General features: G+C 38.3%; 1 protein-coding gene across 1 annotated transcript in view; it reads right to left on the bottom strand.

Annotated features, from left to right (window-relative positions):
• Positions 1-7380: 7380 nt before the first annotated feature.
• RAB3C (RAB3C, member RAS oncogene family) overlaps positions 7381-17076 on the bottom strand; it is a 167637-nt gene continuing 157941 nt past the window's right edge. Inside the window, exon 3 of the mRNA XM_030759636.2 lies at positions 7381-16775. Within this exon, the coding sequence (XP_030615496.2) occupies positions 16588-16775 (188 nt within the window). The 3' untranslated portion in view covers positions 7381-16587. The remainder of the gene's footprint in view (positions 16776-17076) is intronic.

The following is a 17076-nucleotide window of genomic DNA, read 5'->3' as shown; positions in this document are numbered from 1 at the left end:
CAGTCTAGTTTGAAATCAGAGAGCATGATGCCTCCAGCTTTGCTCTTGCTCAAGATCGCTTTGGATATTTGGGGGTCTTCTGTGGTTCTATACCACTTTTATGATTTTTTTCTATTTCTGTGAAAAATGCCACTGGAATTTTTATAGGAATTGCAATGTCTCTATAGATTTCTTGGGGTAGTATGGACATTTTAACCATATTAATTCTTAAAATCCATGAGCATAGAATATATTTCTATTTATTTGTATTTTCTTCAATTTTTTTCATCGATGTTTTGCAGTTTTCAGCGTAAAAATTTTCACCTCCTTGGTTAAATTTATTCTTGAGTTTTTTTTCCTTTTTGATGATATTTTAAATGGGATTGCTTTCTTAATATCTTTCTGATAGTTCATTGTTAGTGTATAGAAATGCACCAGATTTTTACATACTTATTTTTATATCCTGAAATTTATTTAGTTCTTGCATTTTTTTTGGAGGTGGAATCTTTTGGATTTTCTATATATAAGATCAGCAAATAGTGACAGTTTTACTTCTTCCTGTGTGAGTTGTATGCCTTTTATTTCTTTTTCTTGCTAATTGCTCTGGCTAGGACTTCCAGTACTGTGTTGAATAACACTGGTGAAAGTAGTCATCCTTGTTTTTTCCTGATCTTGGAGGAAAAGTTTTCAGGTTTTCACCAGTGTGATGTTAGCTGTGGGCTTGCAACTGATAGGTATGTCCTTATTGCTATGTACATATATGGCCTTTTATGCTGTGGTTTGTTCCCTTTATATCCACCTTATTAAGAGTTTTTATCATAAATGGATGTCGAATTTTGTCAAATGCTTTTCATTAATATGATGTACTACATTGATTTGTGTATGTTCAATGATCCTTGAATCTCTGGAATAAGTTGCACTTGATCATGGTGAATGATTCTTTTAATAGTGAATTCGGTTCGCTGATATTTTGAGGATTTTTGCATCTATGTTCATCAGTGATTGTAGTCTGTAGTTTTCTTGTGGTGTCCTTGTCTGGTTTTGGTATCACGGTAATGCTAGCCTTCTAAAAAGAGTTTGGAAGTGTTTCTTTTTCTATTTTTTTGGAAGGGTTTGAGGAAGATTGGTATTCATTAAATATTTGGTAGAATTCACCAATGAAGCTGTCTGCTCTTTGATTTTTGTTTGTTGGGAGGTTTTTGATTACTGATTCAATCTTCTAACTAGTAATTGTTCTGTTCAGATTTTCTATTTCTTCACAATTCATTCTTGGTAGTTTTTATGTTTCTAGGAATTTAACCATTTCTTCTAGGTTGTCTAACTCAGTGGTGTGTACGTCTTCACAGGAATCTCCTGCAACCCTTTATATTTCTGTGGTACGCATTGTAATGTCTTTGATTTCTGATTTTGAGTCCTCTTTTTTCTTGGTGAGTCTAGCTAAATAGTTGTAATTTTTTTTATATCTTCAAAGAACCTGCTCTTAGTTTCATTGATTTATTTTTCTATTGTCTTTTTAGTCTCCATTTGTTTCTATTCTGACCTTTATTTCCTTCCTTCTGCTAAAGCTGGGTTTTAATTGTTTATTTTCTAGTTCCTTGAATAGTAAGTTAGGTTTTTTTTTTATTTGAGATATTTGATTCTTGATGTAGGCATTTATGGCTATGAACTTCTCCCTTAGAACTTCTTTCATTGTATCCCATAAGATTTGGTTTGTTGTATTTCCATTTTCATTTGTTCAAGTTTTTTTTTTTTTTCTGACTGCATTGGGTCTTCATTGCTGTGCACAGGCTTTCTCTAGTTGCAGCAAGTGGGGGCTACTCCTCATTGCAGTGCACGGCTTCTCATTGTTGTGGCTTCTCTTGTTGCGGAGCATGGGCTCTAGGCATGTGGGCATTAGTAGTCATGGCTCATGGGCTCAGTAGTGGCTCGCGGGCTCTAGAGCGCAGGCTCAGTAGTTGTGGCACACAGGCTTAGTTGTTCTGCGACATGTGGGATCTTCCATTGCATTGGAAGGCAGATTGGCAATCTGCATTGGCAGGCAGATTCTTAACCACTGCACCACCAAGGAAGTCCCCAAGGTATTTTTTGATTTTTTTCTGACCCATTGATTATTCAGTAGCATATTGTTGAATTTCTACTTCTTTGTGAATTTTCCAGTATTCTTCAGTAATTGATTTCTAGTTTCATATCATTGTGATTGAAAAGATGCTTGATATGATTTCAATCTTCTTAAATTTATTAAGACTTGTTTTGTGGCCCACCATATGATCTATCCTAGAGAATCTTCCATGTGCACTTGAAAAGACTCTATTATCTCTTGGGTAGAATTTTCTTTATATGCCTGTTAAGTCCATCTGGTCTAATGTGTCGTTTAGGGCTGATGTTTCTTATTTATCTTCTGACTGGGACAATTTATCCACTGATGAAAGTGGGGCTTTAAAGTCCCATACTACTATTGTATTGCGTGGCTTATTTCTTCATTTAGGTCTATAAATATTTGCTTTACATATTTAGGTGTTCCTATGTTGGGTACATGAATATTTACAAATATTATATTATCTTGTTGATCCAACTGTTTTCATTATGTAATGCCCTTCTTTGTCTCTTGTTACAGTCCTTGTTTTAAAGTCTATTTTGTCTGATATAAGTATACTTACCCTAGCTTTCTTTTAGTTTCCATTTGCATGGAATATCTTTTTCCATCCCTTTACTGTGTATGCCCTTGTGTCTTTTGTAGCCAGCCTGCAGATGGTTCTTTTAAATTTTTACTTTATCCCTTCAGGCACTCTGTGTCTTTTGAGTGGAGAATTTAATATATTTATTTTAAAGTAATTATTGATAAATAGGTACTTATTGCCATTTTTATTGTTTCTGGCTGTTTGTATTTCTTCTGTTCTTCTCTTGCTCTCTTCCTTTGTGACATTATGACTTTCTGTAGTGGTGTTTTGTATGTCTTTAGCTTTCTCTTTTGTGTAGCTACTGTAGGTTTTTGCCTTGTGGTTACCATGAGGCTTTAATAAAACAACTTACATTTATAACAGTCTAATTTAAGTTCTTAACAACTTAAGTTCAAATGCATCTAAAGCTCTACATTTTAATCTCCCCCCTGCCTCATTTTATGTTCTTGATGTCATATTTTACATTTTTATCTTATGTATCCCTTTCCTAATTATTGTAGTTATAGTTATTTTATTACTTTTGTCTTCTAACCTTCATACTAGCTTTACAAGTGATTAATTCACCATTTTACAACATTAGATTATTCCTAACTTTACTATATATTTACCTTTACCAGTGAGATTACTTCATATCTTTTCCTGTTACTAATTAGTGCCCTTTCTTTTCAGCTTAAAGAAGTCCCCTTAACATTTCTTTTAAGGACAGTTTAGTTATGATGAACATTTTTAGATTTTGCTATCTCGTCTTCAATTCTGAATGATAACTTTGCTGGGTAGGGTATTCTTAGTTTGAATATATTGTGCCACTTTCTTCTAGCCTGCAAAGTTTCTGCTGAAAAATCTGATAGTCTTAGGGGGGTTTCCTTTATGTAACAAATTGATTTTCTCTTGCTGCTTTTCAGATTCTCCCTTTGTCTTTACTTTAGACATTTTAATTATGTGTCATGGTGTGGGTCTGTTTTGGGTTCATTTTACTTGCAATTTTCTGGATTCCTGGATCTAGATGTCTGTTTCCTTTTCCAGGTTAGGGAAGTTTGGGGCCATTATTTTTTCAAATAAATTTTCTGACAGCTTTCTCTCTTCTCTTCTGGGGCCCCTATAATATGAATATTGGTATGCTCAATGTTGTTCTTTAAGTCCCTTAGGCTATCTTTACTTTTTGTCATCATTTCCTTTTGCTGCTCTGATTAGATAGTTTCACTGCCCTGTCTTTGAGTTGACTGATCCTTTCTTTAGCTTCATCTAGTCTGCTATTGAAATTTTCTAGTGTAGTTTTCAGTTCATTTATTAGATTCTTCTGTTCTATGACTACTATTTGGTACTTTCTTATATTTTCTATTCCTTTGTTGAAATTCTCACTGTGTTCATTCTTCTGAGTTTGTTGAACATCTTTATGACCATTATTTGGAATTCTTTATCGGGCAAATCAGTTATATCTGTTTCATTAAGAACTTGTTCTTAGGTGTGCTCTGCCTTTTAGAACACATTTTTCTGTTTCTTCTTTTTCCTTGACCCTCTGTGTTAGTTTCTATGTATTAGATAAAACACCCACCTCTCTCAGTCTTGAAGGAGTGTCCTCATGTAGGAGATGAACCTTATTGTTCAACCCTGCCCTAGCTCTTGGTTGCCTTTTTTGATTGTTCAAGCAGATTATTTTATTCTTAGTGACTCCCAGTAGTTGAGGCTGTCAGTGTCCTAAAGGGGAATAGCTCATTCAGTACATAGATTCAAGCTGATGGAAGCCAGACCCTTAGGCAGCAGCTTTTAAAGTACACAAATATAGATGGTTTTATGTGACTGTATGCATAAGTTTCACTGGCCACAGGAGTCCTGGAATCTAAAGGCATCTTGTGGGTGGCAGTTGCAAAAATTGGGGTGCGAGATGAGTACACAAGGTCCTTTAGAAAAGATACAAGTGGCCTAGAGCAAGGCATAGGGAGAGCACAAACATGGAGTCCAGCAGCTTCTGTCCTTGGAATGCCCCTCTGTTAGGCCCTAAACATGTGACAAAGTAGAAGCCTGTTCCCCAGGCTGAAGAACCAGGAGAAGCAAATAGACCTCTATCACATAAAGACTGGGGATGTGTTTCAGTCTGCTGTCTGCACAGTGTCTTGGGAGTGGTAGCTTGCCAAGAACCATCTCTCTGTTTATTACCATCCCATGGAACTCAGGAAAGCAAGCCCTGCTGGCCATCAGAACCAGGCCATCAAGGGGCATTCCCTGGGGGGCAACCACAAAAACGAAAGCACCAGACATAAAAACTGGGCACCAGACGCATGTAAGAGCCCTCCTCTTGGGGTGTGGCAGAGGGAGAACACAAAGATTGTGCCTGTCCTCTAAGGTTTCTGGAGAAGATTACATTAAGCTCTTAGATGTCTGTTTAGTTAGAAACTTATCCCTCAGGCCATAGCTATGAAGATAAGCTAGTAGGCCTCTTTCACAGAAAGACTGGGTGCCTCAGTCTGCTGCCTCTTGCTGTGCTCTGGGGGTGCCAGCCATGTAAGAACTCTTTTTCCATTGGTTACAATTTTTTAGGATTCTCAAGCTTGAGCTCCACTGGCCACCAGAGCCAGGCAATTAAACTTGGCAGGGTGCCAGAGAGGGTAAGCGCTCCTTTCTAAGGGATAAAGGTGAGCTGGAGCATGGCAGAGAGAGAGCACAGAGATGCTGCCCGCCAGCCTCTGTCTCTGGAGAGTACCCTGTCAGGCCTCTAGATGTGTACTAAATTGGATGCCTGCCCCTCTGGCTGATACTTTATGTGAAAGAGGCTTACTTGCTTGTCTTAAAGCCTGGGCTCCTCTCAGTTGACTGCCTCTGTGCTGGTTTCTGAGGCAAACGAATCTTGAGTCCACAAACTCTTTATGCGCTGTTTCTCGGTTTGCTATAGACTCATGGGTCTCATGGATGTGAGCCCCATTGATTTTAAAAGCTAGATGTTTTGCAGTTTATCTCTCAGATGAAGACTTTAAGAGTTGGGGTGCCTGATGTGGAGCTCAAACCCTTCCCTCCACAGGGAGAAGCTCTGGGTTTTGAGTTCCCTCCTGATTGTGGGTCACCACACTCAGTATGGAGCTTATGGTGAGACTGTCTCAGCCTCTCCTACCTGCATTTTTTTTTTTTTAATTTGCCCAGTGTATAGGGGTTGCTCAGGTAGTTTTTCATTTTCTTTCAGTGGAAGTTTTTCGATATGTAGCTACAGATTCAGTGTGTTCATGGGATGAGGTGAGTTCAGGATCTTCTACATCACCATCTTGAACCAGAACCTGTACTTTGTCTTTGAGTTAGTGGAGCTAATATATACTTAAACTGAGCCAGAAATGTCAGTGTCTCCTCTCAGTGTCTAGTTCTCACTCTTGAAATCCTATTGGTCACCATTACCTACTTTCTAAATTGAACTATCGTGTATCCTGTACTCTTCACCACTACTGAGCCACCTTTATTTCAAGCATATAGATAACCTAACAGCTTTTTAATGCTTGTTCTGTTTCCACCATTGCCTCCTATTAGTCCATTTCCTATATTGCCATTTGAGTGATCTTTCAAAATTCAAATCTGATCAGACTAATTTCTTGCTTAAATTCCTTCAAGAATTTTTCAAAGCTGGAACATGAAATCCAGACTTTTAAAGTATTTCAGAAAAGTGTGATGATCTCAACACTGAGCCTCTCTTTTTCTCTTCCACCCTGTGATGACCTATGTGAATGGCTGTGGAGTTCTAGGAATACACAGTACTCTGCTCTACCTCTGTGGTTTGCTTTTGTTGCTCTCTCTGTGTGGAATAACCTTCTTCTTCCACTTCTGCTCCAGCATAACTCCTACATCTCCTATATGTTTTAACTCAGGTCTCATTTCTTCTAGTACACTTTCTTGGAACATCGCAATCTTTGCCTCCAATCTGGGTTAATTGCCCCTCTTCTGTGCTTTCACAGTAGTTTGTATGTAACTTCTATATTGGCACACATCAAATTGTATTGTAACTGTCTGCTTGGTAGTATACTGTTTTGAAATTTTAATCCAGACTTTCTCCCAATACTTGCCTTCTTATATGGCCTATACAATATATTATCTTTGCCTTTCTACCATTCAGTCAGTAGAATTGCTTTAAGGGGGGAACAATATACTTTAAAAAAGAATATGATTTTTAGTTGAAATTGCCTGAGATTTAGAATTAATAAAAAAGAAATTCTAGTGCGGAAGGACTTGGGCATAAAAAATAGATTAGGAAGAAAAGTTGAGCAGTCAGACTACCTCTCCACCAGACTAAAGATTCTTTGGACTTGGTGGGTATGGGGTGAAGTGAGAAGAAATTTAGAGGAGAAATAAGAGAACCTTCAGACTTGAGTGTTCCCGAGAAGTGTCCAAGACCAGAGCCTGCCATGTGGCCTTTTATTTAGAAGTCTTTTTCAGGACCAATAGGAACCTAGCAAAAATGATTAGCATCTTCTGAGGGTGACAGATATATTCTTTCTAGGTCTACCTTTTCAATGTTATTGAGAAAAATAGACACATACTAACTTCATTTTTTAAACATTAAAGCCAGGGTGATTATTTCTGAGGGGTGAACATAGAGGGGGATTCCTGCTAAAACCAGTTGGAACTGGTTTAGCCACAGAAACCTCAGAATGACCATGAAGCATGTGTAGTTCTTCTGAGGTCTTGCTACTGGCAAGACTTTTACCTAGGGATAGAGGACTCTTGTCTAAAAAAATGTATTTCATAAGATTTCAAGAAGACATTTTTGTGAGTTCTTTTAGAATGAAACAGCTTTCTAATGTTCACTTCAATTATTTATTAGACACAAATATTAGGAAAGAGTAATATATAAACTGTGGTAATCTATTAATATTAACTTATACATTTTCCTCTATCACAATTGTATGAGTTCACTGAGGTAGTATTCTATTTATGTATTTTCATGTACACCAAGAAATTAGCACATAAAAGACATTCTATAAATGTTGATTAATATAACTGGAAGTCCCTTACTTTATTATTTTCCATTAATTTTGATTCTTTTCATGTTGCCTGCTTTGTCTAGACAGACAGGTGACCCTCTTGTCACTGAGTTCTGTTCAGGAAGTTATTTTGACCCTGTGGACCCATGTGGATATTCCTAGGACCGTCTTGCTTGGCTTATTTTTAGCACAGAGTTTGGGAAACAGCTTTAGAGGCATATTTGAAAGAAAATATGTGGAAATGAGCTGTTGGCATGATTAGAACATTAAGCAATCTTAAAATTAGTAGTAGATCTGCTGTGATGCAAATAGATGGATAACTGGGTGCTTCACCACGCTCTGAGGTCCAAGACCATGGCAAGTCTGCATATTACCTGAAGCATCACTGCATCACACACCATACATTTAAAAAAGCCTATACCACTCACACATCCCATCCATACATTGCCTGGTTGAATGCTTCTTTCCCAGGCTGTGTCAGTAGGGTGCAAAATAATCATTGGATCCTAGAATTCAGATACAGGAACACATGGTCTTCAGGTAGCAGAGGTGACTTTTTAATACCATAGCAGCCTTTCCTGATTCTACAACCAAGAGCTTTGACACTGGAATATAGTCAGTCAGGTATAAAAAGTTACCTACCTTAAAAGATGACAAACGTTAGAGTTAACTCCTTTGCCTAAGTCCAAAATCATGTGTAGGAAACTCATAGCCCTAAATAAGAATACACTCATTCTGTCTCTAGTTCAAGCTCAGCACTGTGCCTAGGATTGTAGATGAGGAAGGAAAAAAAGGGAAATAGGTATCCTCGGACCAAAAGTAATACAAATTGAGAGGAGATGAAAAATGTTCTCAGACCAAGACTGAGAAATTCAGGAATATAGTCTCTTAGATATTTATTGTAATCTCCAAATAAAACAAGATAAACCCAAAGAACAAAAACCACTTCCTATACAGAACTCACATACAAACTTAATACCTAATAGAGCACATACAGTTCTTACACAATTAATTTTAATAAAGAGAATTAAAACTTCACAATGTGAATACACTTTATAGCGTTAAACCCAGACAAGAGCTCCTGTGGACACATGAAGAGTCATAATATTTGCTGTGCAGCAGTAGTGTTCAAATAAACATCACGATCACTATATGAAAGCATTAAGCCGTTACTCAATTTTTTCTCAAGAAGAGCTCCACAGTGCAGTCACTAAGAAGGAGCCGATAGTGCCTGGTTACAAAGGAAGGTATTCATCTATGCACTTCCCCACACCCTTTATGGGAAACACAGAACCACAGAAAAATCTCTGGGCTTACATCTGCCTGGTTGACACTGGGTTTGACAATGCCTTGTGGTTTGGTGCATGGGCAAAATGTCTAAATCTACTGTTCTTATGAGCTTCAGATTAATTTGTGTTTTGGGCCCGAGTCTGGGGCTGTTCAGCACAGAGGAATATGACGATACTGCAGCTTGCTTTCCTCGTGGGGATAAAAACAGAGAGAACCAAACTGGGGTAATTTGTTGGGTTTCCCGAGGGCCAGTCTGGTTCTCTGGAGGAAAACAATGATCTCTAGCTGCCAGCTCTGTCCCTCTTCCATTCAAGGGAACAAACTGTGACCTTTCCCATTTATTTGTCTGGCACAATCTCCTCTATCTAATTCTTTCTGGGATCGTGTCTCACCTCTTCAATGGAGCCATTCTTGACTTTTCCTGTTTTTGTAGGTTTCACATTCTCTGTGCTCCTATAGCCTGACATAACATAGCATTTAGATCATATCCTGGTATTTCGCTCCTTGTTCTTCAGTCAGTAAGCTTATTAGAGGCCAGAGCCATACCTCTTCCATGTTTGATTCCCACAGCACTGAGTACATCGTATTCAGTAACTATTGACGACTAAACATTTAAACACACCCTTAAATTATCATTCTAATGTTGGCTACCTGCTTACATTTTTCTTTTTTTAAAATTTGGCACGAAGTAATCTCTAACCTCCCTGTTTCACCCATCTCTACTTGACTTCTGTGGGTCCAAGAGCAGGCTATCTCATGTAAAATAGGGCCCCATATCACTGGTAGTGGTCCAAAGCCATTTAATATGATTGGCACATTCTCACATGTCAATTTCAGGCAATTGCCATAGAGAGAACTGAAGGCTTCCTGTGAGGTACAGAGGGCCATGGTCATCTAAAACCAACTGTTTTTCATCATTTTTAGTGAAAAACTCAACGTTTTTCCCAAGGGTATCATGATTTACTCTAACTAAATGAAAAGGCAAAACACAGTATTACAATGAGTGTTTTGCCTTAAAAATTAAAATGGCAAATAGGAGTTTAAGGTAGTTGTCCTACTTGAAACTTCATATACATAAATACATAGTTTTTGGTAATCCAGCAACCAGGCCTAATTTCTTGATTTTGTATCTCATTGAAGTTCTAGGCCACCAATTATGAGATTAACCAAGGGAGTCTGAGGACGAATATATGAGTTTATGATGACATACCAAAGTGATTTAAGGATTCTGACTTGTTTCTCCTATATTATCAGTGTGGACAATTGAGAATTGAAAGTGAATATAACATTAGCAACAACCTAAAAAGACATCAATATTTTAGGATTCTCAGGATTGACAGTGTTAAATTTGCAAACCAAACACAAGGTTGAGTGACAATAAAATATACACAAAAATATGAGTGAAAATTCTTAGGAGACAGAACATGTGATCAACATTTCAGAGAAAAATAAAAATGACTTTTCCTTATGCGCATATTTTTTCTTAGGTTTCTAAATTAACCTCTTATAAAAGGCTTAAGGAAGATTCTGAGTTAAAGAAGGGAATGACTATATAAAATAAACTAACAGCCATTCTGTCTTGAAAATAAAATCCACAATTCTAAAAGGCAAAACTGACATGTATTCCCAGATCCTAAATGTTTGGTCTTATAGGGGAAAAAAAAACATACCCTGAAGTAGGCACAGAGGAGTTTCACATGACACCAATAAGGTATTTACTGTATAAATTGTACCACTAGACAAATACAGCTACATGAAATAATCTGAGTAAGTCAAACAGCCATCAAAGCATCTCACACATTCATTATAATTCACTCTTTCACACTAGTTTATATACACTGAGTAAGTCATTAAATATTGCACTTATTGGCCCATGAACCCTCAATTCTGAGGTGTTGAAAAATAGAAAACAAATCTATTTTTATAACATATTTCATGCAACATTTAAGACATTTCAGTTCCACAAACACCATTAAGTAGTTGTACATTTGGACAGTTCAACGGTATCACATCACGTCTGACATTAACAATATATTAACAGGAATTACAGGAAATTTTCATTCAGCACATATCCTAGGGATGATGAGACAATGCATGGAAAACCATCATACTGAAACAGCAAACAATCCCCAGATTTCACTTTTATGAGGCGTATGGAACCACTAGACAGATGTAATTTATGCTCACGTCCCTGAAAGGCCAGGTGTCTGTGGCTCATGTACCATCTGCATCTTTAAGAATGGCATTCATGAACCTAAGCAACCTCTAGTGCCAAATAATATGACCATGGAAACATTTCCATTAAGAAATAAAGCCACAGCCAACTCTCAGTTGTCCACCATGAAGGAAAGTATGAACACAGGTGAATGAAATACACACGTACCCCCCCCCCCAACCTCATTTCAGCAAGTAATGACTGGTTGAAACTCTACCACTAACTGTACTGATGGGAGGTAAATGGTGAAACTTGAGTCTCATTTCCTATTCTTGGTCCTGTCACTCTGTGAGGATAGTGCTTTAAAAAACTGAAATGATAAAATAATCAGGAAGTAGAAAAGAGAATTGTAAATAGAAAGCTCAATTTGTCCACTAGCTACATGGTCTGATCTTAATACTCGAACTCTGACAGAGGCTTTGAAATAATTTCTTTTCTCTAGAAGTTTTGCAAAATATATTCTGTCTATCCTCCCCTTTTAATGGGAATTAATTCTCTGCACAGAGGCAAATCAAATCAGTGTGAAGAATCTATTTTGTAGACCTTTTTAAGGGAAATGCCAGTTACAGTTGTTGGAGCATAGTAAAAGCTCCCTTTTCCCTAGCACTGAGAAAGCACCATATATGGAAATTTTCCTTCATAGAAAAGGTACCTGTGTTTGAGTGTGTATGTGCTGGGAGGGGCAACACTATCTGTGTGGCCCAGGTGTAAATATTTTAATCTACTTAAGCGAAGTATTTGACTAGAGTGTCAAGCATTCCTGTAAAGGTTTTTAAGAAAAAAACATTTATTTATGAAACAACAATAGGTGGATATATTTTAAATAAATTCTCTAGACCTGTTTTTGTCCCCTTAGAGGATATTGTATTTTTAGAACCTGGAACCCTTTAGGTTCACTGTAGAGATAATCAAGATGCCTTTTTTCCTGGTTATAAACTTCATCTTTTACTCAATTTTCCCAATTTGTTTCAGAATATAAAACAGGTTTTTGTCTTTAACTGGCTTTGATCAAAAAGTTATCTGAAATATAAAGGAATCTAAAAAGCTGACCCTGATTGTTCAGCTGATCAGAAAGAATTCACCATTTTACTGGTAGACCCCTAAAACACAGGTATTATACACAAGTGGGCAAAGCCAAGCAGATCTGGAGTGGCTGCACCTTCTAGGGGGTGATTAGAAAGGCCACATGGGTCTAGTTGCTCACATGGCAGCCTGACATGGCACACTGAGTACATACACAAAGGAACAAAGAGTTCTGGTTACCAGTCATGCAAACTATAACTTAGAGAGAGAGAGAGAGCATTCTTCAGACAGAAAGGCTACCTCCCAAGTATGCCACGCCAAAAATTCCTGATGGAGCATTCCAATAGTATATGGAAATGCTTAAACACTTTTTGACCTAGAAGGGTTTTAATCATGACTTTAAGATTTATCTTAGTATTTCACATGCAGCTGCTACCTCAGCCTTGGGATAGCTTGGGAGAGTCTGGATACATTTTTAACATACTCTCACAGATGCCACACAGTTGACTGAAGGATGGCACAGTACATCCTCACTGAGCACGAAGGGACACATTGGATAAAGTACATCAAAATGAGCCACTGATTACTGACTACCACGCTCCAAAATTAATGTTGCTTCGTGGAAGTTCAGTTAACAGTAGACTGTATTTTACTTTAAAGCAAGAACATTGCATCCCTGAAAGTCTATCCTCAGTATAGATGTAGTTAAAATGGGAAGGTTAAATTAGTTTCTGAAAGATAACCAACGTGCTGAACCAAAGAGCTATTATTAATCTGGATAAGAGTTAAGTAGGTGAAATACATATTTGTTTGTTGAGTATGTAGATGTCTTGTATAATTGTGGTTGTAGTGGAATTCATAGTTCATATTTAACATAACGCTGAGGCTTTCTGCAACAGCCAAAGACATCATCATAGTTCCCATTCCAAATAAAAATCTTAGCACTTATTTACTAGGCGGGCAAAGGGATAATGATTTTAAGTTAAACAAAAGAGGTGGTTAGAAGTTTATCAAGGCAGTAGAGGTTGCTCAGCGGGGGCAGTGGCAATGAACTAATTCACTGTCTTAATTCTTCTTATAAGCCCATAGATATAATGCTAACTTGTAAACTGCCATCTTAGGACTTAAGAAACTTCATGCACCTTCTACACCACTCACAACCCCAAAAGCTGAAATGTGGGTCCACTAAATGGCTGTTTTTGTTTGTTTGTTTGTTTGTTTTGCGGTACACGGGCCTCTCACTGTTGTGCACAGGCTCCGGACGCTCAGGCTCAGCGGCCATGGCTCACGGGCCCAGCCGCCCCGCGGCATGTGGGATCTTCCCGGACCGGGGCCCGAACCCGTGTCCCCTGCATCGGCAGGCGGACTCTCAACCACTGTGCCACCAGGGAAGTCCTAAATGGCTGTTTAGAGGAAATAATTTCCAGTCCAATTTTTCATTTACATTTAGAACAGAAAGGAATGTCCCCAAACCAAAGCTCTTGGAAGTATCTGCTCAAAACAATCAAGGTTTGATTATAAAAGTAATCGGAGGGATGGGGTGATGATGAGAGGGGTGACAGAGGAAGAGAAATTTGTTCTTGAGACGCTAATTGAGTTGCATCAAAGACAAAAGATGGCTGTCTACAATTTACACACTAACACAAACATACACTTTGTAAGATGTCTTTGATCTTTTGAATACAAATTTAGGCCATTAGTAAAAATGATCTGTGGTTATTTAAGCTGTTGGCAGACAGAATATGGGAGATATTGTATGCATGTGTGTGTGTATACACATTTGTGTGCATGATGGCCTAAAGGGTGAAAAACCTTGGAACCACAGTGTTATAAATAATATAGCTTGATGCCAATAGAAGTTTACTTAGTTAATCCTAGGCTGGTTCTTCTTTTGCCAAACTTGATTTTAAAACCAGGATCTCTTGATGTCGAGAGTCGAGAATTTTTCTCTCTTTCCATGTGCTTTACAGCAGGAGCATAGGTGCTCAATTCATTGAGCTCTGTGACGATCCTTTTTGGAAGCGTCTCACTTAGAAATTCACACTGGGGTAGGGGCTTCAGAACGGAGAATCAATTAGTAAGCCTCTACTTCCATGGAGGTTTGAAAAAGAGAAATTATTGGATGTCCCTTGGCACTGACACCTGGGCCATTCTTGCATTATGCTCCCGACTGGCATACAGTAGCTCAAGTCTGGTATGTTTGACATTGTGTAAGTGGGTACTTGGCTTAGGTCTTCTGGTTCTAGAGCCGTTTAATTTCAATGGCAATTAGCTCTTCAGGGAGGGAGTTTACAAGAGGGCAAAACTCAACTTTCTTTCCCATTTTCTACCCTCTCTGATTTTGCTTTCCATTTTACAATAATATGCATATCAATGTTCTTCTGAAAAAGCCACCTGAGACATCATATTGAGGTCCCTGACATCTGTACGTATGTATGTGAGATCAGGTCTGAGAGAGGATGCGAAGGTCTTCCTAGTTCTGTTGCTTCATATTAGCTCGTAAAAGTCAGCTTAACAGCTATATCATTTAACATGGCCATTTTCTAGACCATGTTAAAGAAATATTACAATATCATGCAAACAGGCTTCTGTTGCAAACAAATCTGCTTTGATGGCCCCTGCCTTCTCTTTCTTCCCTTCACTTTAATTTCTTGATTTTTGAAGCTAGTTGCCCCATTAAAATGTAATAAAGCATTAATGTCTTCTTGTCTTCACTAGGCTAAGGTCTACCTTGCACAGTGCCAAAGTGAAGATTTATTGCCAATTAGTGGATCTTAAGCTAAGATGAACAATAATAAGAATGTGGATATGCTTAAGACATCCCAAATGCTTTCTCCTGTAATTTTCATCTTCTAACTTACTAGTAATATATGTGACCTAGTTCCCTGACTTGCAGGCATTTATCCTCCAGAGATCTCTTTAGATATGCATCCTTCCCTATCAATATCCTTGCTCAAGAATCTTGCGCTCAATACTTTCATGGGAAGTGTCTCTGTTTTTGAAAAGAGAAAAAAAATCTTTTACATGATCACCAAAAAAGGGGAAAGTTCACTTAATGGAACTGCCCTTCCAAATATGCCAATGTGTGCCTGCTGCCTTAAAGTCCTAGCCGTAAACAATGCTGGGTGGTGATACAGATGCTGTGTCTCTTTTCAGTCCTCACTTAGAATCGCTGGTGGGATTGGTTTGCTTGTTAATCATATATGGTCTTCAGGAAATCCAGGAGAAAGAATCTCTAGGAGAAAGAATCTGGGTGTTCAAATGGTTTCCTTTCTCCTCTCAAATTGCTTATGGCGCCCTAAGATTTTTCTGTAGCTCTCAGCTCCAAAGAGAGGTCTCTGAGTAACTTAAGCATGTTTAAAGGCTTACAGAATGGGGATATGCCTTAAAGGTATAAGTACTTGGATTGAAAAAGATTAGAGATGATAATTGTCTTTTCCTCAATCTGAGAGCCATGGAGATACTGTTTAACTGACTTCTAGCCAGGTAAAAGAACCTAGGGAGGTGCGAACAGAAGGCAATGTTTGGGAAAGCAAGTCTACATCCTATGGGAAGAGGTGCTCTAACAAGCTTCAACTTAACCTCTGTTCCAAGAGTTGGTATCTGTTCCAGAAAGTCGTGGTGGTATATGTCATGGGGGGGAGCTCAGGCCTTGGAATCCCACCGCTACTCATATCCTTCTTGGTTAAGACGCTTGTTACATAACACATTCAGCAGATACCTCTGTCTGTCAGTGCCCTCAAATATTCAGAATGTTGGGTGGTGCAGTCTTGGGTTAGGTATTCCTTATTTAAACTAAGACTACTGTTAAAATCTACTTCCAGTCAGGTAAATATTAATCTCTTGGTAAATTTGCAAGGGCCTTAAATGATATTTCAAGTTCTTTATAGTCAATGGTCTTCTCAGTTATAATAACACTGAAAAATAGATACGTTTCCTGAACAGTAAACCAACCAGACCCATGACAGTCTCCCTAATCACGAGTAACATTTCCACTTGATTTTCGATTGAGAGGAAAGCAAATAAGGCCTCCTGAGATCTCGCCCTGCTCACACCACACACACAACCAATTTCTTGGTTATCATCCCTACAAGTGAATGGCATAATTTGAACCCGTAGCCCAAAACTCAGTTGTACTGAAATTATAATCAGAGGTCCCAGCAGTAGCTTAATCTAAGAAACCTGAAAGAAAAAGAGCCTAGAAGACAAATAACAAATCACATGCAAACATCTGATGTTTATAGATGGATATTCCTTACAAAGTTAAGATCACATATTTGTCACTTATTAACACTGGAAATCTCCCTGGAATTGAATGCATGTTCGAGCCACAGACATCAAAGATTTCCCTCAAATAATTATTAGGCAGTATAAATGAAGGCTAATTGACCATTTATAAATGTTATTTTTAGCAACCAACCCCTCTGGAGCTGCCTGTACCGGGACACTAACAGCCACAGTTGGGCTGCGGTGGAGGCGGGGTTTCCCTGAGCCTCGTGTTCTGCTTTGCGGCAGCGATGGCTGGATCTGTCTCCAAACTCTCGGACATTTTGTCGCAGATGATATCCACGAGACGCTCAAATGTCTGCTTCACATTAACGTTATCCTTGGCACTTGTTTCAAAAAACTCAAAACCTGGAAGAAACACAAAGAAACACAGCTTGGTCACTTCATACTTCTGTGGAAATTAAATGGGGCATGGTGATGGTAGGACAGCTGTGGCCGGTAGGTTTGGTTTGGGTGGGAGATGAGAGGCAGGATGAGGTGCCATTTGAACAAATGCTACCATCTTGCTATCCATTAACAAGAATTATAAAGTCGAATTAGTGATGTTCACATCTTATTTTTCTCTAGACAAAAAAAAAAAAAAAAGCCTTGGCCAGAGTTAGTTAGTAAGGACGACATGAAGAATCCTTGACACAGTCTGTCTCTGCCA

The sequence above is a fragment of the Delphinapterus leucas genome, chromosome 3, assembly GCF_059928025.1.
Source record: "Delphinapterus leucas isolate spDelLeu-1000000601 "Yukka" chromosome 3, BTC_Dleu_Yukka2, whole genome shotgun sequence".
NCBI lineage: Eukaryota > Metazoa > Chordata > Mammalia > Artiodactyla > Monodontidae > Delphinapterus > Delphinapterus leucas.
This window is presented reverse-complemented; position numbering and strand designations above follow the sequence as displayed.